This window comes from Sphaerodactylus townsendi, linkage group LG05 (assembly GCF_021028975.2).
Source record: "Sphaerodactylus townsendi isolate TG3544 linkage group LG05, MPM_Stown_v2.3, whole genome shotgun sequence".
NCBI lineage: Eukaryota > Metazoa > Chordata > Lepidosauria > Squamata > Sphaerodactylidae > Sphaerodactylus > Sphaerodactylus townsendi.
The window spans coordinates 61,173,300-61,199,125 of NC_059429.1; the positions used below are offsets into that span (position 1 = coordinate 61,173,300).

Consider the following 25,826-nt stretch of genomic DNA (forward strand, 5'->3'; position numbering starts at 1 on the left):
AAATAACAGAACATTTTACATTAGCTCAATATACACCAATAAAATATGGCAATAATAACATTTAAGCAACAGAACATCACAAAGAAATACAGATTTTTTGCAGAAGAACAATACAAAGATCAGTTAATAATAATACGTGATTTATTCAGTTCAGGAAGGTATGTGAAAGGAGATGGTTATGTTAATTAGATATGAACACTGCGCTGTTTAATAAGGAAAATAACTCAATCCTGGGTATGAAAGTCAATGAACTTTATCATTAATGACCATTTATAAAAGGTCTCCCACTAGCACCGACACCTTCTAGATGAAAAACCCAATGCAGCATAGCTTTTACCAAGGCTACATCACTATAATTCAGTCTTTGTTTATACATTTGGCTAGTATGAAGGTCTTGTCTGGTTTAATTAGGCCAGTGAGTAATATGAACTTTAATATAAGCCCCAGTTCTGAACAGTCCTCTGTGGGAACTTGGCTATCTTGACATTTATATCTTTTCAACTTTCTTACTTATGCAACCAGAGCAGTATTACAGTCATGCAAGGCAATCTGACAAGGCTCGATAGCATAAAATAACTGGCTGCCCTGCATTTGACCTCAGCCAAAAGCTCAGTGCACTTATAAAAAGATCTTCACATAAGTAATATTTAACTTGCCGGAATTCAAGGCCCCAACATGCAGACAAAAAACAACTAACAGTGGCAGCAACTGGAGGATAAGTTTACCACAAGCTATTTGGTTTTATATCTGATTTTGTTACAACTCTGGACAATTTACAGAACATTCCATTAGTAGCAACAAATGCTGTCAAAATCCAATGAACTCAGTAGTTACCAGAAAATTTTCAATGCATGTATATAATTTTTAAAAATATGAAACAGCATTGCCCCAAAGCCTTTCAAAAGACAAAAAGATAACTCTGTAAGCCAGTTAAACAGAAAAATTACAAATCCCATCTTGAACTTTAAAAATGGATTTCAATATATTATAGTTACAATGATTTACACTACCAAGAAATCAAATTTAGTGAATCACGACATAATTTCCTAAGTGACTGAGGCTGTAGTGTTATCATTATATCTAACATTAAATCAGCTGGTCACAGAGAAAACAGGCCATTATTAGGCAAGCTAAAGGCTTCTGCATACTTGAAAGACTCTCATGCAGAAAAAAACAGCAAATTAACCCAAAAGAAAAATAAATGGCACCCACCTCCAAATAGCCTGATAAGGACTAAACATGGCTTCAGAACCAGACTAATTTTGTCACAGAAGCAAGGATTTCCATCATAATTTCTGGCCTCCCTTCTCCAGTTGTAGCCCTTCCCCAAGATTTTAGGGGACATTTTGGGCCACCACTGGAAGGATGAAGTGGGAAACTCTTGCTCTGTGGGCAAAAATCTTTGTGCATGCAGAAGCTTTAGTCTGTATCCAAGCCATGGTCCAGAAAAGATGGGACTATAGAAGTGTTGAGCATAAGTCCTGATCTACACATGAAACAATGGAAAGTTTTAAAGACCAGTCACAAAGCTATAGTGGCTAGGGTTGCCAATCTCCAGAGGGGTCTACCATTCTAAATGGGGGTTGGAGATCCCCTGGAATTACAACTGATCTCTAGTCTACACAAATAGCTTATTTATTATTTAAAACATTTATTATACTTCTCTCGGAGAAAATGGCTGTTTCGGAAAGTGGACTGCATGGCACTATATGCTATCAAGGGCCATCTCCTTCCTAAACCCCACCCTCCCAGACTCCACCCTCAAATCACCAGGCATTTCCAAACCTAGAGTTGGCACCCTCCAAAATGGATTGCATCTCTACAGACTGCAGGCAAGCAATTATATTTTTCAAAGTTCACCTGCATTACAACACCCAGCGCAGCACTGGCTTCTCTCAGAGGAGTACATTTTAAATTTGTTAGGAGTTTATTCTTGGTGAAGCATTAAGTAGGTATTGCCCTCAGCCACTCTGAAAGGCTCTATCAGGTCATTATGCTGCATGTGTAGATCAGGCTTTAGTTAAAGACTAATGGGAAAAGGGGCGATTTTCCTTCCCATGCAGGTTAAAACAAATTTCTCTAGAGGAGAGAATTTGAAAGGGAGACTGATCTGTCACTGATCCGTCATGTCTTTGATTCCATTTCATTCATACACTTCATTTGGAAGAGTGCCCACTGAATACATACTTATTTCTAAGTAAACATGTACATATTTATTTCCTTTCAAACATTTGAACCTGGTATCATTTTTAATGATCTCAAGGAGTTTCTTCCTTACCACATAGCTGACTAGAATTACTCTTTTCAGAGCAGATAAGCTGATATTCCAAGACTCTATTGTATCTTTTGTTTGACCTTGGAAGCCCCAGATAAATACACAAAAGGACTCCAGAAGATAATGGGAAAACTAAGATAATTATTTCATGAAGAAGAAGAAGAAGAAGAAGAAGAAGAAGAAGAAGAGGAGGAGGAGGAGGAGGAGGAGGAGGAGGAGTTTGGATTTATATCCCCCCTTTCTCTCCTGTAGGAGACTCAAAGGGGCTTACAATCTCCTTGCCCTTCCCCCCTCACAACAAACACCCTGTGAGGTGGGTGGGGCTGAGAGAGCCGACTGTGTGGGAGTGCACAGGCTAATCTGAATTCCCCAGATAAGCCTCCACAACTCAAGTGGAAGAGCTGGGAATCAAACCCGGTTCCTCCAGATCAGAGTGCACCTGCTCTTAGCCACTACGCCACTGCTGCTCAGTTATATCACAAATCTTTAAATGGGTTAATTTTTATTAAAGCCAGTTCTTTGAAGACAATTTTATTTTTTCCTTTTCAAGAAAATTTTGAAATAACATATTAAGATGTATTAAACAAACCTACCACGAAAGTTTATTCTAATTTATGGGTGTACCTAACTGAAACACAGAAACATAAGTAGGAAGGAATTTCAATGGTCATTTAGTCCAACTTCCTGCACAATGCAAGACATTCACAACTATCTTCCCCCCCACTCCTCCAGTGGCCCTTGCTTTATGCCCACTGGAAGGCAAAAAGCCTTCAGGATCCCTGGCCAATCTTGAGGAAAATTCCTTCCAGATCCCGAAGTGGAGATCATAATTATCCAGAGCATGTAATAAAGGACAGGAGACAAGCACTGGCTCATACTTTCCTGCTCTCCCACTCATGATTTGCTGAGTTCACAGAATCAACAATGCTGTCAGATGGCGGTCTAGCCTCTGCTTAAAAGCCTCCAAAGAGAGCCCACCACCTCCCAAGGAAGTCTGTTCTACTGAGGAACTGCTATAACTGTTAGACAGTTCTTCCTAATATATAGCTGAAAGCTCTTTTGCGTTAATTTCAACCTGCTGGTTCTGGTTCGACTAGGGCAACAGAAAACTATGCTCCATCCTCTATATGACAGTCTTTCAAATACTTGAAGATGGCTATCATTTCACCTCTCAGTTTTCTCCTCTCCAGGCTAAGCATACCAAGCTCCTTCAACTTTCCTTGTAAGACATGGACTCCAGACCCCTCACCATCTTTGTGGCCCTCCTCTGAATACATTCGAGCTTGTCAACATCTTTCTTAAACCACATGCACAAAACTGAACACAATACTCCAATAAAAATCTACCCACAACAAAAGGATATTATCACTTCACATGAACTGGTCACTGTACTGTTGATGCAGCCCAAAACTGCATTTGGCTTTTTAGCTACACTGCTGACATGTTCAGTGTATGGTCTGCCAAATCTTTCACATATACTACTTCAAGAATGACTATTGGTTAATTACCCATGAAGGGTCCTTCTCCTCTATGGGTGATTCCCACCAATCAGTCAGGAAGGCAGAAACTGACTTTAATTCCTGTGTCCTCTGAGGGTCGCCCTGTCCTCAGTTTTGGTACCTCGAACAGCAGTACTCAGCACCTATTAATAGCAACCTAGCAGATAACCAGAGCCAGAGTAACACAGAATGAACAACATATAACAATGCTCAACACCAAGCGTAAGTAACAATGAGCAAAGAACAGGAAGTTAGATTACAGTTATATCACACAGATATATTACAGAGTTGCCTTATCATAACACCACAATGACTTGGGAGGGTGAGATGTCCTCCTGAGCTCAGACGAGAAGGACCCTTTACAGGTAAGTAACCAATGTTCATTCTCTCTCTGAGCTGGAGGACATCTATGGAACTTCCCCAAGCAGTGTCCCCTAACTAGGGTGAATCATCATGGGTCATCGTCTACAATGTGTTGAAACACTCTCCGTCAAAAGGCAGCATCGGCAGAGCTGTAGGAATTAATCTTATAATGCCTTATAAATGTGGATATAGACATTCACGTAGCCACTTTGCAGATTTCCTTAATAGACCCATTCTCGGCAAATGCCATGTTAGCTGCTGCACTATGGGCCGTGATGCCTGAAGGTAGAGGCATATTCTGTGTCTTGTAAACTTTTGAGATGCACTCTCTTAGGCACTGACTAATCTATTGAGCCAAAAATTTGATGGCCTTGTTGGGTAGTGATACAAAAATAAACATTGCATCAGTCTTTCTGATCTCCTGAGTCCTTAAAATAAAGGCCTTCAACATTCTTCTGACATCCAGAGTATGCCAGATTTTTTCTTTGCCATGTTTGGTGCTTGGACAGAAGAAGGATAAGTGGATCTCCTCCTCTCTGTGAAACGTGGAATTATTATTTGGATAAAACAGGGGATTAATACGAAGTATCACTTTGTCTTTGTGAAACATACATAGGGAATCTTCTGCAGACTGTGCCCCTAACTCTGGCACAAACCTTGTTGAGGTGACTGCAACTAGAAATATAGTCTTTAAGTATATAGTCACAGAAATGACCCATATTGGTTCAAATGGTGACCCCTGCTGCAGAAGGTCTTGATGCCTTGGAGGGCTTGTCACCATCTGTTGAATTACTGAAAATCAAGGTCTGATGGCAGAATGGTGCCATGACTCTGCACTCTGTTCTCTGGTCCTCCTGAAGAGTCTGGTAGAACTGGAAGAGGAGGGAACACATACAGGAGCTTCTTTGGCTAGTCAGTCACTAAGGTATCTGTCATCAGTAACATAGCTATAATAGGGACATCCGGAGATAAACGCCACAGGCGCCCCCTGTTGAGTCGCGGGAGAAGGTGGAAAATTGCCCCCTCCACATGAATCATCACCTCTCCCGGTAGGCCTCGGCCCATCAGGCCGAGCCAGAGGGGGCGAGGCAAGGCGGGCCATCAGCCTACCCAGAGGATGAAATCTAGGCTGCATGAAGCAGCCAGCCAGGCCCCACCCCACAGGCAGGCCTCGGCTGGCCGAGCCACACGCGCGTGTGTCAGTGGTGCAAGCAGGCCACTCTTTCAACTGGTCGAGCTGCCGGACCACCCCACCTGACCTCCATCGGAGTGCTCCGATGGCAGTGAGGTGGGGTGGGCTGGCAGCCCAGCTGAAGGAGTGGCGGTGGACTGGCTGAGCTGCACACACTCAGCAGCAGCCCAGGCAGGTTGTTACTTCAGCTGGCAGAGCTACCACACTGCCCAACCTCATCTTTATTGGAGTGCACAGGCTCCGTTTTGCCCCGGGCGCCATTTCCCCCCTCTGTCTCTGTCTGTCACCTCTGCCTTCTGGTGGTAGTATCAAGAGAAGAACATTGGAAGTTGATAGTTCTTGCGGGAGAAGGGAACCATTCTGGGGGCCACCCAGTTGTTTGCATATCAAATAGAATACTTCTCTTTTCAGGGTCCATTCACCCATTTGGTTTGCTGGTGGCTGAGCCGGTCTGCTTGCATACCTACTACACCTGATATATTCACCTCTCAGAGACAATAGGTTTTTCTCCACCCAGACCAGTATCCTCAGTGCCTCTCAATGGAGTACAAATGACTTCAACTCTCCCTGTTTGTTCAGGTAAGTCTTTGCTGCTATACAGTCCATCCTTAGTACATGAAAGCAATGTATCATGTCCTGGGAGGTTAAGAGGCCTCAAAAGACTGCCCTGAGCTCGAGAAACTGATCAGCAATTTGGATTCCTGGGTAACCTCTAGCCCCTATGCTGGAATGTTGTTCATGGTCAACCCCCAGCCGGATAAGCTCACATCCATGAATATTTGAATGACCTTCTTCATCCACTAATATTTTCCGTGAAGGACATTTCACTTCCTTATCCACCAGGCCAAGCTGCACTACCCTGGTCTGGGAACCCCACGGAAATGTTGAGTTCGTAATACTGAGTTGGTACAGCCGGGGATGGCATGGAGAAGATGGTGCCACATAGCTTCCAAAGACTGTAAAATGGCTGTTGCTATGGTTGTAAAAACTGCTGAAGGCCTCTCAAATGGAGACAGACCCACTGGATAATGTATCAGGACAGCACATGGCCAATGGCTCAAAGAGTCTAAAGAGGACCAAGGTCAGCAGGTCTGCAGCTCCATTGCAGGATAAGAGGCTTGACAGAGGGGCAGAGATTATTGAACCCTATGAGAATTTATTTTGAGGAGCGTTGGGGGAAAAAACTGAAAAGGAACCAATGTGGAATGCTGAGATGGCAGAGACATACACCTTCATAAAGGAGGTGGATAGACTTGAGAGTTTCAGATGTAAGTGAAACTCAAATATAGTTATCAGGGAGTAGGAAACAGGGGACATTCTCCAAGCAAGGGCCCATTTATTGAATCTATACCATTTGTAGACACAGGACCTCCTCATGGATGGCTTCCTTGAGGAAAGGAATACATCCTTGATCCTCTGAGGCCAAGTCTTTAGGTCACCAGCCAGGCTATTAACCTGAGACTGGCAACGTCATGGTACTGTGTCCTCCCCCTGGTCAGCAGGTCTGCAGCTTGGGGAAGGAGTACATGTGCCCCTGTGGTAAGAAACTGAGGATGGAGAACCATGGTCTCCTGTTCCAGCACAGGATATCCACTATGGTCCAGAGTCTGTTGGTTTAATTTTTTGCTACCACCCTGCCCAAGAGACCAAAAGGGGGGGGGGGAGATGTACAGCATTGGGCTGTTCCAAGTGAACTGGAATGTATCTCCCAGGGAGCCCTTCCCTACCCCTAACCTTGGGCAGTACAGCCAGCACTTTCTGTTTCTGATATAGAAGCAAACGGATCTACACGTAGGTCGTACTTGCCCAGCTTACACCTGGCTCTTCTCCGACAGCAATAGGCACTTCCATGTCCTCCTCCAAGAGAAATCCATCTGCTGACCTTTTCTTTTCCATTCCCACTGCTACAATTAATGAGGCAGATTGCTCATGGGAATTAAAGAAAGAAGGTCTCTCAGCCAAAGAGCACAAAGGGAAAAGGGCAGTGCTTTCTCACCCAAAAGGTGGATAAAAAGGCGGAGGAGAAAAGAGGGACAGGCTAGGAAGATAGATCAGAGATTAGAAAAGATCAAAGGTGAAGAACATTAGAAAGGCAAGAAAGCCAACTGGTTTGCTGCTTCTCCCTGTGAGGCAGGAAAGAAACTGAGGACAGGGTAACCCACATAGGACTGAGAAAGTTAAAGTCAGTTCCTGACTCCCTGGCTAATTAGTGGGAATGACCCATAGATGTCCTCCGGCTCAGAGAGAGACCACATAGCACAGATAATTACCACCATATCAAACACCATAGATAGCAATGAAACATATAACTACTAATATTAAATATGTAACCATAATTATAATGCTTTTAATTACCAGAGTACATCTAAGCACAAAGGGTTGTTGTTTTCTACCAGCATTGAATTAGCCAGCCCTTTGTGAATCTAGAGTTGGCTGAAGCATTTCTATCTCTGCCTTTCCACTCACTCCTCAGCATAAAAACAACTGTGAGAGAATGAGATTCCCAAGAATCTGAATTTTCCAGATGTAAAATGGAAATAAAAAATGTTTCTGTATAAATAAACATTACATGCATTTAACTCACTTCACTGATTTGTCATCTGGAAGTACTACTTTGCATACTCTTTGATTTCTGGTTTCTGTTTGTGGCACATTTCAATATTCTTACGAATGTCTGCCAAGCCATGCCACCAGACTGGCAGACTGCTTCTAAGCCAACCCATTGATGACCCTATTTTCACACATGCAATTTGGGCAGATATATTTACATGCAGCAATTATAAAGATGGGGAACCTGCAGATTTCTTTAGAATATCCAATTACATGAGCAGCATAATCTAGATGTGTGGGGGAAGCACAGTGGCAGCCGGGGATGGCATGGAGAAGATGGTGCCACATAGCTTCCAAAGAAGCTTTAGACAGCAAAGAAAGGAGGAAAATCTAAAAGCCTTCCTGCCTCATTGATAGGCCCATTGGGGAACCAGCCTTTGCCACACTTTCGTGTGGTGTAAGTCTGCAGGCTCAGAGGGCAGGATCCATTGGCAGGAATGCCAGTGGAAGCCAGCTAGAGTTAGCTCTATCCCCAGGAATGCCCCTGGCCCATCCCTCTGAAATTTTTTTCATTGATTGCACCAAAACATGCTTGCTAGCCTGTTTCACTGCTTAAAACCTCCACAGGAACCATAAGTTTTAATTACAGTTTAGCACAATTTGAACTAAAAGAGAAGCAAGACATCTTATAAAACACACTTTTTACATTAACATTGAAAGGTGTTTCAGAGTTTAGACAGGGCATTACATTAGTGGTGTTTTACTTTAGCGCTATTATAATTAAGTGCCTGTCAGCATTTTTAATATAAGAACTATTTTTGGAATTTAATTTGGCCATTAAATTCTGTTCCAGGGTGAATTTTTATAGACTGTGTTTTAGTATCAAACCATGTTTGAAATGAAATGACTGCTTTTAGCTCTCAAGCAAGAAAAAGTAAATGAATGTATTTACCAGTGTGAAACACTCTTAAATCTTTGCACCCTAAATGGTTTTTACCATTTGTATAATAAAATTGAATCTTACCAAATGACAAGTATTTGAAGTTAGAATTTTATGCTACAGATCACTTATTCAGTTTTAGAATCATTTCCATTAGCCTATGAATGTTCTGGAATGGTGAAAATGTAGCATGAAACAACAATACTGTAAAGGATTCAATGGTGTTGATGGTGAAGTAACCTTGAGTGCATTCCACAGCCCGGGCGATGGGCCAGCTTCTTCGGCGGAGACTTTATCTTTGCGCGGGAGATGAGGACTCCGTTCCCATGGGAAGCAGGAAGGGGGGATGGGGTGAATGGTGTTATAACCTGTGCCTCTGGCGGGAAGAGTCATTCCTGCCACTACGTGTACGTGAGCTTTCTAAGATGTCTTAATAAACGGACTTTTGCACCCAAAAAGCCTTTTATTTCTGCTTCTATGGAAGCAGTTTGAATACTTAATCATGCCATTCGGGTTAAGTGGGGCCCCCGGGGCTTTTATGGCCCTTATCAACGAAGTTCTCCATGATTTATTGTACAAGGGAGTTGTGGTATACTTAGATGACGTTTTAATTTACTCACAAACCATAGAAGAGCATGAAATATTGGTTCGGGAGGTATTGAAACGCTTGCTTGACAACTCTCTCTTTGCCAAACTCTCCAAATGCTGTTTTCATCAGACCTCCATTGACTATTTGGGTTACCGGATCTCGCCCGAGGGCTTGAAAATGGATCCTGCTAAAATTGACGCAGTCCTCCAATGGCCTGCCCCCACCAACCGCAAAGAACTCCAGTCTTTTCTTGGTTTTGCTAATTTCTATCGTGACTTTATACCCCAATTCGCTGAACTGACTCTCCCTCTCACAGACCTCTTACGCACTAAGGGTAAAGATCCACTGTCCGCCAAGCCCGGGGCCCCCCTTTCCTGGTCTGAGGAGTGTCAAACAGCCTTTCAACTCTTAAAGTCTGCGTTTACCACCGAACCTATCCTAAAGCACCCTGACCCAGATCTCCCGTTTGTGGTTCACGTGGATGCCTCGGACAAAGCACTTGGGGCAGCCCTGTTGCAGAAAAATAAAGATGATAGGCTGGTTCCGTGTGCTTATTTGTCTAAGAAATTCTCTGGTGCTGAACTCAACTGGACTGTGGGAGATAAAGAGACTGCGGCCATCAAAGTAGCACTCTCCACTTGGCGCCACTGGCTGGAGGGGGCTAAACACCCCTTTCAGGTTTGGTCGGATCATAAAACCTGGCAGCTCTTTCCCCCCCCCTCAAGATGTCCGCAAAACAACTTCGTTGGGCCGATTTCTTTTCTCGTTTCTCTTTTACAGTCCATTTTTCCCTGGGAAAACCAATAAACTGGCTGACGCGCTCTCGCGCCTACCCGGGGAGGGGGGTGGAGCTGCCTTACGAGACATTCCACGCACTGTTCTTTCCCCCTCCCAGTTGGGGTTGGCTGTCACCCATCTCAAACGTTCACTCCTCCTCCACCCCCATTTCCTAGTCTCGTCTCTCCTTTCCTGCGGGAACTTGAAGAGGCGGGGCTGCACCGCAACCTCCAGTGGAAGAAAGTGACTCCCAATTGCGCTTTGGAGAATGGAGTTTGGCGGAGGAATGTTGGTACGTGCCTCCCCCGCAAGCAGGTTCTTGAAGCTTGCCACGATGCCCGTTCGGCTGGACATTTTGGCTTTTGAAAACTCTGCATTTAGCCCGCCGGCAGTTCTGGTGGCGGCGCTTAATGCGCAAAGACATTGAGGCATACATTAAGGGCTGCTCGGTTTGTGCAGAAGCCAAAACCATCCCGGGAAAGCCCCATGGGCTATTGAAACCTCTCCCGGTGGCCTCCCGCCCTTGGGAAGTCATCTCCATGGATTTTATTACAGATTTGCCCGAAAGTCATGGCAACACGGTTTTGTGGGTGGTGGTGGACTTATTTTCTAAACAAGCCCATTTTATTCCATGTGCTTCCATCCCCTCCGCTCCTAAGTTGGCACGGCTGTTTATTCAACATGTTTACCGTCTCCATTCCGCCCCCGTTAAGGTGGTCTCCGACCGCGGCCCCCAATTCATCTCAAAGTTCTGGAAAGCGTTTTTGGGGTTGTTGGGGGCAGCGCCCGGCCATCGCCGCCCCCTACCACGTTCAAAGTGACGGCGAGACGGAGAGAATGAACAGCCCCCTAGAGTAGTATTTACGTTGTTACACCAACTACCACCAATACAATTGGTGCGAGCTTATTCCGTTTGCGGAGTACGCCTAGAAGAATAGGGTTCATAGGAGGAAAAGGAAAACCCTATTTGAAATCGTGTCTGTTCGCACCTTCCCGCCGTTGCCACAACTACCCGCGGCAGCTTTGGACCCCAGAATTTCAACAATTGATTTCATCCCTAGTCGAGGGATGGAAGACGGTCCAGACCGCCTTACAACAAGCGAAGGACTCCCAAAACTGCAAGCGGATAAACACCGCTCGGATTTTCCTCTGCGTGTGGGCTCTTGGGTGTATTTATCTACAAAAAATCTCAGAGACGTGCATAAATATTCCAAACTTGGCAAAAGATTTGTGGGACCTTTTCAGATTACTAAAGTGATTAATGATGTCACTGCCCGCTTAGATTTGCCTAACTCTCTTAGTAACATTCATCCTGTCTTCCATTCCAGCTTGCTCAAGGAGGCTCCCGCTTCCGATGCCTGGCACGACCCGCCGGAGAGGCCCCCACCGACTATTATTGATGGTCACAAGCACTACGAAATTGACGCTATCCTGGACTCTGCGCTTTAATCGCAAACGCTTGCAATATTTAGTCTCTTGGGTGGGATATTCCTCTGGGTATAATCAATGGGTTTATTCCGAGAATATTGAAGCCCCCACCCTTATTTCTGCTTTCCACCGCGCCTTTCCGCATAAACCTGGGGGGGAAGGGTCTTCTTTAAGGGAGGCAGAGTGTAAAGGATTCAATGGTGTTGATGGTGAAGTAACCTTGAGTGCATTCCACAGCCCGGGCGATGGGCCAGCTTCTTCGGCGGAGACTTTATCTTTGCGCGGGAGATGAGGACTCCGTTCCCATGGGAAGCAGGAAGGGGGGATGGGGTGAATGGTGTTATAACCTGTGCCTCTGGCGGGAAGAGTCATTCCTGCCACTACGTGTACGTGAGCTTTCTAAGATGTCTTAATAAACGGACTTTTGCACCCAAAAAGCCTTTTATTTCTGCTTCTATGGAATTCCTTACAAATACCAAATGTTACTAATACTACAGTGTAATATATCTGTAATGGAAGGATACAGATGCAGCTTGGTATTGAAGTATCTCATCAAAATGAAAAGTATATCTTATGAAAAATAATACTTACCTGCCTACCTGTGAAAAAGTTTCATTATTTAACAGGAAATATCGTACTTGGAGATAATTTTGATATTTCCTTATTGTTAACAGAAACAGATGTTCAGTAGGTAGGGAAAAGTAGACAAAGCTGCACTTTATCGTATTTGTCTTCTGCACAGGCATATATGGAACTGCGCAGGCACAGCCTTGCTACAGGGAACTGATCAGAAGACTTCTAGAAGCTTCAGAGCACTTGGAGTGTTCTCCCTACTCTCATCCAGAAATGATTGACTGGTTCCCCACTCAGACAGTCTGGTTTTCTACCTAGACAGTCACGAATAGAGGCAGAGAGAGTACTCCTTCCTCAGTTCTCCCTTCACCACAATGGAAGAGCACGAGGAAGGCAAATGGCAGCCACAACAAGGAACGGAGGGGGAAATGCATACCTGCACAGAAGACAATCAATGAACAACTGTACTGGTACGTGCTACTTTGTTTTCATCATCCTTCAGCGCAGTTCCACATGAGAGAGTAGCAAGCTCACTTACCATGGAAATGTTTATGGGCTTGTCAATGAAATAAACAACTGTAAAACTGTTCTTCCAATAGCTGTATCTCTCCTGGAATTCAGTGGAATAATGCTGGAGAAACATGGACAGAGCAGACCAGGTTGCCACTTTACATTTGTCATGGAGGTCAAGCCTTGCAAGAAAAGCAGCTGAAGAGGCTTGGACCTTGGTGCGATGACCTTTAATTTGAAGTGGAAAATCCATCTTAGCATTGCTACATGCTAATCTAGTGGCAGAAACTACCCATCTAGAAATGATTTGTGAAGAAGCAGCTTTGCCCTTCTTAGGATCTTTAAAGCAGACAAATAATTTTTGTCTTGTCAAAATGCAACTGAATATAGCCTATGCCCAGTGCTTTCGCCATTTGAATTAATTGCTCTGAATAGAGTTCACGGTCCTCCATTGGAGACCCAGGAGCCATATCACTGACATTGTCCTCCAGAGAAGTCATGGAGATCTCATTAGCCTCAGCAATAGAATCATAAGGATGACCATCATCTGGATTCTGATGGAAATGTAGTAAATCAACAATATCCTCATGTTCTGATGTTGGAGACTGTTTGATGGATGACTTAGGAGAATGATGAGAAGGGATATGACAAGGAGGAGGTACGTCACCAATAGGGGCCTATACATTCCAAAGCAACATGCATAGAAAGACTGGCAAGAGTGAGAGTGGAAATTTTGCGGCTGACAGGTAGAATGATGCATCAACATCAAGCACTTGTCCCAATCCAAAGGAGGCAGAGGAAACCCCAAACTTCATTCTATAAGGAGGGAGAGGAGTGTTTGCTAAACATCAGGGAAGGCATCCTTAGATGACACAGGACCTCTGGACTAGTAGGAACAGCAGAGTCTATGACAGGAGACAATGAGGAGGCGCTTCAATATGGTTGGACTCAAAAATCCAACCATGACTGTGAGAGGGACTCCATCCAGGTGGAGAATTCAAAGGATGACATTGAGGAGATGGACAAGACAGAACTGGAGAAGCTTGGCATCAAAAAGATAATGGTGACTGACAGTGACAGGACATCTCCAAGAGATGAACTGGAGAATCAAGTTGGAGATGCACTAGCAGCAAGCTTTGGTGCCCTAGAGACAATGGCAATTGACGTCAAAAGGAGACCTCCAGTGGATGAATTGAGAAATCAGACTGTGGATGCTTCAGTGCATGAGCCTTGGTGTCGAGGAGACAAATGCTTGGAGGGATTTTGTAACCTTCTTTTCGGTCTTCTTAACTGGGGGCTCCAAAGAAACCTGTTTGGTGACCAAAGCCAAATCAAAAGTTGATCCAGAAGGAATGATAGGGACTGAAGCAACCAAAGGAATATGAATTTTCTTTGAAATTCTTGTGGCACACCCACATCATCTGGAGAAGGGACCCTGTCAGTGGCACAAGTAAAGAGGGGAGCTGCATATGAGTGCTTGATATACCCTTCCACAAGAATGAACTCCTCATATCAACATGGCTGTCTCCTGGGGGGGGGGGGATTAATCATCATGGAGATCTGAATGCCCCTATCTGGGCACCCCCTTCTCTCCCCTTGGGTTTTGGAATGTCCACTGGCCTTCTCCTCATTCCTTTCTGGGGTCGGGGGGTGGGGTCAGATGGTGGCTGGGAGCTCATCTGCCTTCTCCTGCCTCTCCTCTTGCTGGGATGATTTTGCCGGGTCTCTCTTTCCCAATTTCTCTGTTCCCTTGATAGATGGCAGCTGTCCTGTCTGTTAGGACTCCTGCCTACCCTCTCCACACCAGAGCTGCTGTGCTGGTGATCCAGATCCACAGAATGGCTTTTTGCTCTGCCGTCCTAGAGCTGGCCGCAGCACAGCAAATCATTTAGAAGGTGTCTCAGCTGCACCGTCCCCAGCTGGGACACAGCTCTCCCCATCGCCCAAGACTGAACTGCCTAAATAATCAATTTTGCTTTTACAGGAACTATCAGCCAATCAGACCTGTGTCCAGAGATTTTGGAGAAATATAAGAATTGCTTTGCTGAATCCAAACAGGCCACTGTCTCAGCTGAAGTGAATTTTCTATTTTCCCAACTGTTATTGAAGCAAGACTATTAGAATTGAACTAATTTGAAGCACTGGAAACTTTCTGACCTCTAAGCATAAAATATTATTTCTGTAGCACAGCGTTACAAAATTATAATTAACAATTTTCCTTTCAAATGAGGTCTGACTTACCCACTGCAAGTAGTTTCTGCTGATTTTCATTTTCTGAGTTATCCAATTGCTCTTGTGCTTCTTCACTTTCATTAACTAAGTTCATTTCAGTTTCCACAGCTCCAGACAGGATTATGGCTGGCATGTTTGACTGCACTGTAAGTTTTCCAAAAGTTTCTGGTCAGTTATGCACTTGAAAAAAGGTGATGGTATACAATATCAGGCCCCTCAGATGAGCTTGCTTCCATTTTGGACATGATCACATTTTCTTCCTCTCACCCCACAGTGAGTCTGATTTTTGTGGTATGACATTCAACTTGATACACAGTATCTTACTATGGATTACTCCACACACACACCTTTAGTATTCCTCTGTTGAGTGACTATTGTTTGGCTTTTCCACTCCTCTAAAATATTCCTCACAGGAAGTGCCATTTTAAAGTTAGAAATTAGTGGAATTAGGATTGTAAGGACTATTTCATAACATATGCTGATGTTTTGTTTTTTAGTTAAATCTCTCCCCTCCCATGAACCAAAGGTAGTTCAAAGATGAAAAAACACCTCACTAAATATCATTAACAAATAAGAAGCCCCTAGTGAAAACGGCATGATAGCAAAACATACATTCTCTCTAGACCTTCTAGAACACCAAAACGTTACAGAATTATACACACACACACACACACACACACACACACACACACACACACACACTTCATCTTGTTATAAAAAACAGCAGTGTCCTGAAGCAGAGTATTGAATAGGAGAGATGTTATTGCAGAGACAGCCATACTCCTGGTAGCAATCAAACTAAGTTACAGAACAGAAGATTTGCAGAACAGGGGCACATCTGAAGAATTTAACAGAACAAACTACTATTTTGTATATAGCCATGTTGTATGCAACCACATTACACTAGAAATCATTGAGGGCTGTTAGAAACCAACAAGTTACCAGGAATATGTGGCAAATTGTGTATGATAACAGATTATGTATAGTAACATAATCTTGAACCCTCAGAAGCATATGACCAATTCTAATGCATGTTGTGATGTACCAAATAGATCATGTTTCTATGAACGAGGAAGATATTTTGTAGATTTCAACCACTTCAAGTAATAAAACAGTACATAAATACTGAAAATAAAAAATATCCTGACTTAATTGGCTGTACAGCAGGGGTCCCCAATGTGGTGCCTGTGAGTACTAGGGCAGCTTCTGACACCTTTCCTGGTGCCTACCAAGTGCTTTTAGAAAGTGAATGGGGCCAGGAAATGCTCTTATTCAGTCAACTGACTGTGCATATTAAAACAATGTTGTTTCAGTTGAAACTGCCACAAGAAGATTGGTTTTATTATCTTTCACTTCTTTTTCTTTTTTCCCTAGTGTACTTGTTAAAATTACCCTTCTTCTCCCCGGCACTTGGGCTTTTTCTGTGTGGTTGGTTCTGCTTCCTGTGGTCGCCATTTTATGCGTGCACTCAACACCGTATGTCAGAATTCCAAAGGTGTTCATAGGCTAGAAAGATTATGGACCCTTGCTTTACAGAATTATCCAAATTGGAATATAAAAATGTTCTTGTGAGACTTCTGCCATGAAACATTTACGACCCCTCCCCCCCAAAAAATCAGGTGTTCAGTAAAATCAACTTAGAATATTTTCATGGTTAATAAAGAAAGAGGGTAAAATTACCTCTGTTTGAGCCTCTTTCTGAAGGGAAGTCAGTATAACACCATTTCTTTCGAAGCAATGTAAGGTGTACACTAAGCCCTGTATTACGCAATGCCTCCACAACTTCTTGGTTAGTATAATTCTGAATGTTAATCCCATCAACCTAATGTACATAGATAACTAGTCAATTTGTTACATTGTAACTCATAACACACACTTCATGAAATGGATGAGAATGACAATTTGTTTTGCTTGTTAAGATGCAATTCTATATATACACACAGCAACAAATCTTTGCTATCCAGATGAAATGGAATATGATCACTCAGTTCTAAACATCACCACATAAGAAACAAAAGGACTCAGTCATTAAAGTCAATCAAGACTAGCCACCCTTAAATCTAGAATCAATTTTTGGTGGCAGGTAATGTCCTCATGTATAGATACTTGGTTTACTAACAAAAGAGTTTAGGCATTCTAATAAAAGTTTAGGGACTTTCCATAAGTGTGAATTTGTGATCAGTTTTCATTCATGCCCTTTCCAGACGGCCATAAGGTAACTGCTTTTCTATGATGCCATCTTATTCAAGTGGAAGCTGCATGTGAATAATGCATTGATTGGACACATTGTGTGTGGTTTTCCTATTACAGTGGAAACCAGCTGGGCAGGAGGGATCTCACCATGGTACAGAAGCTACCATGCAGCTGCTCTGTGTAAAGGACAACTTAAAATAATCTGCAATACCAATAATGGTTTGCAGTGCAAGAATTATAGGTCCCAAGAAAGATGTACTTACAGCAATAATTTTGTCATGAACTTTTATTTGACCACTGTGTTCTGCAGCACTGCCAGGTACTATATTTTTGACAAAAATCCCAGAAGATTCCACTTTAAGTAAAAACCAAAAGAAAGACTTAATTGTCAGAACACTTTTAGGAGATGTTCATTTTGCAAAGATCCCAGAGAAACAGTTTGTAAAAAAACAAAGAATCCTTTGATAATTGGTTAAAAGCAGACACTGGCTCAGGTAGGTTTATGTCACAATAAAATTTTGTATTCCATACTACACAGCAGAGGTGTAGCAAAGGGGGAAAGTGCCTGGTACACTGGTGCGTCCTTCGCCCCCGCCCCGCCCCAGAATGCCCCCGCCCCGGAACACCCCACCACGCCCCCACAGGGGGGACGCCCGGTGCGTCGTGTGCCCCCTTGGAGCTATGCCTCTGCTACACAGCAAGTCAGAGAGAGGTGCTTAGATGAAGAAACATCTGAAGTTTTTGCTACAAGCAATCACCTGGCTGAGACAGAAAACTAGTTGCAGTGTTTCTAGATCAGGAGGCATAAGTGAAGCAAAATTGAGACAGTTTTTGTTTTAAAAAAATAACCCTCCCCTGCCACTGCATAACAAGCACCTTACTTTTAATTTACCTTGACAATTTAACTAAAATTACATTTGGGTAATTGTCATCCCAATTAGAATGAACAGATGAACATTAAATATTCTGAATTGAGGGTACTGACTCTAACAAGGTAAAAAGCCTAATTTAACAAGGGAATAGCTAGTTTTTCTCTTGTTGCAGTAGTTTAGTTAAGAAACCTTTAAAAGGTTTTAAATTACAAGAAAAGGATATGAGTAAAGTAGGAAGGGTTTTGTAGTCAAATACCCCTGCATTGCATTGCATATACAATTCATATTGTCATACATTAACATGACAAAATTGCAGAGCACACTCATTTCTTGTAGAACGACATTTGATTAATAAAGTGCAACTATAAGGCGGCAAAAAAAAACAAAACCCAAAGCAATTTGACCATCTGACCAGGTGTTTGCCTGCCATTATTACATCAAAAGGACCCTTAACTGGTAGGGTTGCCAACCTCCAGGTGAGGTCAGGAGCTCTCCTACTGTTGTAACTACTCTCCAAACAGAGATCAGTTCCCCTGGACAAAATGGATGCTTTGGAAAGTGGACTGTATGGCATTGTATCCTGCTGAGGTCCCTTTCTAACCCAAACCCCACATGTTCCAGGCTCCACTTGCAAAATCTCCAAGCAAGGACGTCGGTAAGGGGGGGGGGGTTTCCTCGGGTTCAACCCCCCATTCATGTTTGAAGCTCCACCCACCCGTTTGTGGGTTTTTAAAACATTTTAGTGTTTTTCAGTTTTTGGCCTGCAGGGGGCAAATTGTTTAGACTAGCACCACCAAACTTTCAGGGATTGTTTGGGAGACTCTCTTGATGATACTAACCAAGTTTGGTGAGGTTCGGTTCAGGGGGTCCAAAGTTATGGACTCCCAAAGTGGGTGCCCCATCCTCAATTGTTTCCAATGGGAGGTAATAGGAGATGGGGGCTACAACTTCGAGGGTAAATAACTTTGGACCCCCTGAACCAAACTTCACCAAACCTGGGTAGTATCATTAGGAGAGTCTCCTAAAGATACCCTAAAAGTTTGGTGCTGCTATCTTAACAATTGCACCCCTGACAGCAGGCACCCCTCACATTTCCCCAGATTCTCCTTTTAAATCCATCCCCTTCAGCATGGATTTAAAGGGAGAATCTGAGGTCCTCAGTTTAGAAGAAAAAGAAGAGTTTGGATTTATATCCTCCCTTTCTCTCCTGTAGGAGACTCAAAGGAGCTTACAATCTCCTTGCCCTTCCCCCCTCACAACAAACACCCTGAGGTGGGTGGGGCTGAGAGAGCTCCGAAAAGCTGTGACTAACTCAAGGTCACCTAGCTGGCGTGTGTGGGAGTGTACAGGCTAATCTGAATTCCCCAGATAAGCCTCCACAGCTCAAGCGGCAGAGCAGGGAATCAAACCCGGTTCCTCCAGATTAGAATGCACCTGCGCTTAACCACTAAGCCACATTGAAAGTGATGCTGTTTCATGGTGGGTGATAATCCACCCCAAAACAGCATCACTTTCAATGTTGTTTAACTGGGGACCCCAGATTCTCCCTTTAAGGTGGATTTAAAAGGAGAATTTGGGCTCTCCAGTTTAAACACCATTGAAAGTGATGCTGTTTGGGGGTGGATTCCAGCATCACAGTGGCTGCCCAGGGAAGGGGGGGGGGGAAAGCAAAACTCAGATTTTGCACTGGGCTCCATTTTCTCTCTATGCCTCTGCCCAGAGGGGAGGGCAGAAGGAACTGCCAGCTGCCGGCTGGGAGCCCGGCTGGTGGGGTGCAGGGGAGGGAAGGGTGGGGGAGTCCGCCATCCCCGGCCTTGAAGAGCTGCTTTTATGTGCTAGGCCGGGGTGGGGCTTGGGGAGGCGTGGCCATGCCCTAGGGGTGAGTGGGTGTGTGGTCCCACCCCGAGCCCCCCCCCATAAAAATCTATACCTACGTCCCTGTCTCTATTTCCCAACCCAGAGCCTATACTTTGGACAAATATATACTTTGTGATATGTTAGGATCAAGGCCTCATGCTTTAAACTATCACATGACAATTAATTTTGTTCTGTTCATTTTGAATGAACATTTACAAGTTCTATCTAGAGATGCAAAGACGAAAAAATGGGTGGATGGCTAGATAAAACGTTTTTCTTTTTCCCCTTTTTTCTAAGGACATGTTTTCAATTTTTCCAATGGAAAAACTAGAAAATTTAGGGAATACTGAAAAGAAATGTTATGAAATGTTTTCTCTGTTGAATGAGTCTTGCTTTCTTACACTAGAATTTACTCATTCAAAATCTATGGTATGAAGGTTTTTATGTAAGTTTATCCACACTACTTTCTTACATTGAAGTCCAGGGAGCCTTGCAAGTGGATCTATTCTTTATAAGGACAAAGAACAAGCCTTTCTTGCATTAATCTAGCTAACATGGAAAAAGAGCATTCTTGGTTTTCTAAAAGTAGGGGAAAGGGGTTGGTTTGAATCTTTCCCTCTTTCAAAGTGTGGGAAGCTGAAGGAATTACCACTATTGACAGTTACCTGGATTCCAGACTACCCCAGAGCCAGAAAATACATTGATTGGTGCTGAGATCCATTAGGAACTGAGATAAGCTGGGATTTTAGGAACTCTAATAGGCTGAGGGTCACCAACAAGGTCCAAATACAGAAAAAATAGTTTAAAACTGAGTTTGTTTTCACTCTAGTTCCCAACAGAGGATTTCAGTTTAGAAACAGAAAGATCACTGTGTTCATAGACAATGGTGAGTTTCAACAGAATACTAGAAGTTCAAATTGTCTTTGACATTTGTCTTTTTTTATTTCTATCAACCACTCTGAACATTTTTTCCAGGTCCCTTCCCATCTCAATCAGGTAGCCTCTATCCAGCAACTATTAACAAATGAGGAACTTTTTATCTCTAGTTCAAAGGCCCATCAAATGAAGGGGTGAGATTCACTTAAGCCTGGGTCACAGTCTTTAGAGTTCTGGCCCTGTAGAATTAATTACCTTCTGAGATCTGACCTTGTAAATCATGCATGAATAAGAACTTTTTTTTTCTTAAACTTGCTGTTAAAATATAGCCAATAATGGTCTCTTTGTGCTGTTTTGAGGATACTACAGTTATTTTCTTCTGTCTTTCTAGTATTGGGTGCATTTGCGATTATGCTTGAGGGAATTTATATGTCTCAATTTCATAAATATGTCAAGTAGTACAAATGTATATGGAAACTCAGTTATAAATGGTGTATTATATGTTACTGACACAGTAAAATTAGCTTTATGAAGTATTCCACATATTTAATTTCCTTCCAATTTCCTTGTTCAATAGGAGAAAAACTTATTGTCTCGTCCCCAACAGTTTCAAAATTTCTGGATGTTCTACATCTCTGCTTCTATCACAATACTTTCAGCTCAGATAACAAGTTTATAAACAGCAGAAGAGATGAAGAAAACTTGTTTCAAAGGAAAAAACCTAGGTGAACCAGCCATAAATTTTATTTTTTTAAAATTTCAGTTTAGCTGTCTAGCTCTACATTAAACACAAGATATTTGTTTCAAAGCATCTTTTACTGTTTAAAAGTACAGTCAGCTTAAAGCCCACCTTTGTCAGAAACTCCTGTGTAACCAACAATTGTTATACCCAGGCTTTGTCCATCTTTTTTCATCAGCTGAACTTCCTGTATTTCATGTTCCTGTGAAATAAACAATTAGTAAAGTTGACATTTATATATAGAATGTATTACATAAATTTCTAATGATTTGTTCCAAACAAAGTTTCTGCAGTGGCTATTAATTATTCAAAATCCACTTTTCTTCTTAGCTGTCCTCCCTCTTGCAGCTATAAGTTCTTTTAAGCTTGTCACCATTTGACAATACAAAAGTCACTGAACATTATTTCCACTTCCTTTAATTTTTTTGCCAAGTTTTATTTTTCCTTGATTATCAATCATATTCTCATAGGTTATAAGATCAGTTGTTCTTTTTATGTTCTCTCACGATAAGCATCAACTGGAAATATCAATGGTGACATTGGGGACTTATTTTACTTTTGTACTGATAACATTTTTTTAGTAAACCATCTCTCAGACTTTTTGCACATTTTGGAATATGAGTCACCTCAGAAGTTCTTCATCATGAAGGCCACAGAGTAAGTGATCACACAATATTTCTACCACAACATTTTAGCTGTAATTGAAAAGGGGGGAAAAGAAACCACAGGAAAATATTCCACATAGACATTGAAAAAGCACAGTAGAAACAGATGGAGTACAAGCACAGCTTTGCTTACATTTCAAGACCTCATGTATACTTTGGGTAGCATTTGTTGGTTTTAATTACTCAAAACTGAGAAAAGCTTCTTTTTTTTGACAGACATTTGAATATGGCCAAAATTAAATTTGTTAGAGCAAGATTTTACAAGCAAATATTAATGTGGAGTATAAAACATCAAAATGTTATCATCTGCCTTGAATATTCAGACAGGAAATACAAACCAGTGTCAGGTTCTTAACGTACTAGAGGCTTAATTTCTAATCAAAAAGTTTTTTTAAAAAAATACTGTAGAATAATTTCATTTGGGTTGCCTTTGGAGGCTGAGATTATACAATTCTTGGGGTGAAATGGTAATAGTACTTAAGATTTATTTTAGTTTAACAATACCTAAACATAAATACAATCAACAGACTAGAGTTTTCCCCACAGAGGTTGTGAAAACTGTGGGGATCAATTGAAAGTGATTATTCTACCCACTCACACTTGCAGTCACAAAGATGAGGCACTCGGGCTTGGAAGAGTAGTGGAAAATGAAAATATCAGACGTAGGAAATGAAAAATCTTTTACCTTGGGATGCAGGAGGCTAAAAAAATGAGACTCTTCGTAGAGAAATTTGGTGATTATAGGAAGGGTCAGATATCTTTTGAACTGAACGTTTTATCAAGACTCAGCATCATATAGTGGTGAAAAGTGGTGAATTCTAATCTCAAGAACCAGGTTTGATTCCCTGCTCCTCCACATGAAGACTGCTGGATGATCTTGGGACCATCGCAATTCTTTCAGAACTCTCCCAGCCTCACCTACCTCACAAAGTACCTACTGGGAAGGGGGGAAGGGGATTATAAGCTGCTTTGATACTCCTTGCGATAGAGAAAACTGGGGTATAAACACTAACTCTTTTTGTATTGTCGAAGGCTTTCACAGCCGGATTCAACTGGTTGTGGTGGGTTTTCAGGGCTGTGTGGCTAATGTTTCTCCTGCATCTGTGGCTGGCATCTTCAGAGGTGTATCACAGAGGGAAGTCTGGACACAGTGTGCAACACAGTGTGCAACCTCTGAAGATGTCAGCCACAGATGCAGGCAAAACATTAGGAACAAAATCTACCAGACCACGGCCACACAGCCAAGAAAACCCAAACCCTAACTCTCCTTCTTCAAGATTTGAGGGTCCAATAACTGTATAATTGTGCAATCTATATGGGATCTTCTCTGGTCATGTGCATTGCAATGCAATTAACAATATAGTATTATGATACTCACTGTGCCAAAACTTCTGTCTTGAAAAGGAGTCAGCATACCAACAGGCTGGGCCAAAGGGGTTGGTGGCGTCACAGTTATTTCACATACCGGATCCCTTGCAACAACCATCCTAACATAGTTCCCACAATTCCTCAACACTTGAGCAACCTGCTCACTGCTCATTCCTTGTACATTAGTGCCTCCAATTTCCAAAATGTGATCGCCGGTTCTGAGCCTCCCATCCTTCAAGTAAGAAATATAGTTTTGCAAAGTTAAAATTAGTAACTGAAATAGAATAATATATTGCCAAACTATAACCATACATTTTTCCTGCTTTCATAAGGCACTCGCTCCATGCAAAATGCCATTAAATTAATAAGTAGAGCAACATAAAAAGACAAAATATTAAGAATCATATTTCTTTATAGTGATTAAAATTTAACCACACAAGCCATCAGGCACTTCTTCTACTAAGGAGGTCTCGGTTATTTCATAAGAAAAAGAGTCACATTGTTTTTAGCTATTGCAGCACAACCTGTAGCTTTGGGATTTCAAATAAAAAACATGCAATTGAACAGAGCAGCAACTGGGCAAATTTTAAAGTAGTGCTACTGAAAAAGTCTCATGTGACTCACAAACTGCACTGTTACATCATTTGTTTTCAAGGAGCTCTGTAGACTTGCATCAAAATATGGTTAGAAACAGGATCTCACTTGGCGACAGAATTTGAAGAGTGAGTTTTAATCCACCATTGTGGCAGGAGTATAAAATTTTGGACATTGATGGAGATGAAAGCTACAAATCTGCTCTTTGGAACAGAGGTAATTGGCGGGTTGGGAGATCACAGACAAGTTGATTTTCAACTCAATATTGAACAGTTTTCCATCAAAGGTCAATAATCTGGCTTCTCCCAAATTAAAATTCAGGACCAGTGCAGATTCAGAATGCCTTACCAGCACTAATAACTGCTTACAAGGAATGGCCTACCCAAAAAAAAGATAACATGTGAAGAGCTGTCCACACAAACGGTGATACCTTCTTCCACTAGCATGCATGCAGGCACACAAATACTGATGAGATTTTCTGCGCATAATTCATCTGACACTATACTGCCCATGCATACAGATCATTCATCTAAGCAGGTTTTTGCACAGGGAAGACCCCTCCCCCATACATACATACACACACAGGCCTGCATTGGCTCATTAAGTCAATCTGTCATCATATTTGCTTTCCAAATTTAACATCTCAGTGTTTGTTACTGTCCTTTTTACACTGTACCTCTATTCTTAGTCACTCAAGCCTGTTGTAAATTATGATAATGTGACATATGCTATTGAAAGCCATAACATTTTGTTCCTTACAGCAAGACAGGTGTTCCAAAGACATAGTAAGAGGGAAAGCATTTATTATGTGAGACAGTTTTGTAGAAGAGGGAGAATAGCCAACATTTAGAATTTCAACTCTTTAATTCTCCCATTTTCATTTATATTCTGAACTGAAATACAAGTTGGCTCTTTGCTGTACATTACTATTCTAAAGTGAAATAGAGTTGTCTTTCTATAAGGTTAGGGCAAACGTTGTATTTTAAAAAATCTTTTGTCACATTTGCATTGAAGTGCCAATCCCAAGACATGTTGTCCTTTCATGCCTGCTGATATAACTGGAAGCAAAGAGCAACTCATGGAGCACTCCTAACCAGTACTACTCAAAAAATACATCCCACTTCATTCAGTGAGGCTTACTCCCAGGAAAGTGTACTGAAGACTGCAAATGTAAGTTGTAACAAACAACTCCCCAAAGCCATTGGGAAAAATCCCATCTGTCATCACAAGCAAACATTCAAGGGCTGCAATTGATGGACTCTGTACTCTCCTGTAGCTATCAGCAGATTTTGATATCATCAATCACAGTATCCTTCCGGATCACCTAACTGGGCTTGGATTGGGAGGTGCCATTTTGTGGTGGTTCTAGCCCATGGTGCATTCCCAGGTAATATCTAGATTAAATTACTGCAATGTGCTGTGCATGGGGCTGCCCTTGAGCAGAGTTTGGAAACTCCAATTGGTACAGAATGCTGCAGTGAGATTCTTGATTGGAATGGGTTGCAGGGACTATATCACTCCAATCTTGACCCACCTACACTGTTCCCCAATTTGTTTCCCAGTACAATTCAAGGAGTTAGCCTTGACCTTCAAAGTCCTCTACAGTTTGGGACAAGTTAATTCTTTTTTACATTGTTTTAATAATGTGATTTTATGATGCATGCCTTGGTAGCCATTGTAAGTGCAGAAAGGAAGGTACCAATTTTGTAAATGAAATAATAAATGAACTTGATC

The 25,826-nt window shown here is 42.3% G+C and overlaps 1 protein-coding gene across 8 annotated transcripts in view; it reads right to left on the bottom strand.

The window, feature by feature from the left end:
• PATJ (PATJ crumbs cell polarity complex component) overlaps positions 1-25,826 on the bottom strand; it is a 211,710-nt gene that overhangs the window by 165,764 nt on the left and 20,120 nt on the right. For 7 of the 8 annotated variants that reach the window (XM_048496109.1, XM_048496108.1, XM_048496103.1 and 4 more), the window contains 5 exons: positions 23,509-23,730; positions 21,577-21,667; positions 17,385-17,476; positions 16,609-16,750; positions 14,938-15,072 (listed from right to left, as the gene is read on the bottom strand). In XM_048496109.1, coding sequence (XP_048352066.1) covers positions 14,938-15,072; positions 16,609-16,750; positions 17,385-17,476; positions 21,577-21,667; positions 23,509-23,730 — 682 coding nt within the window. The remainder of the gene's footprint in view (positions 1-14,937; positions 15,073-16,608; positions 16,751-17,384; positions 17,477-21,576; positions 21,668-23,508; positions 23,731-25,826) is intronic. The other variant, XM_048496111.1, reaches the window with a different exon arrangement.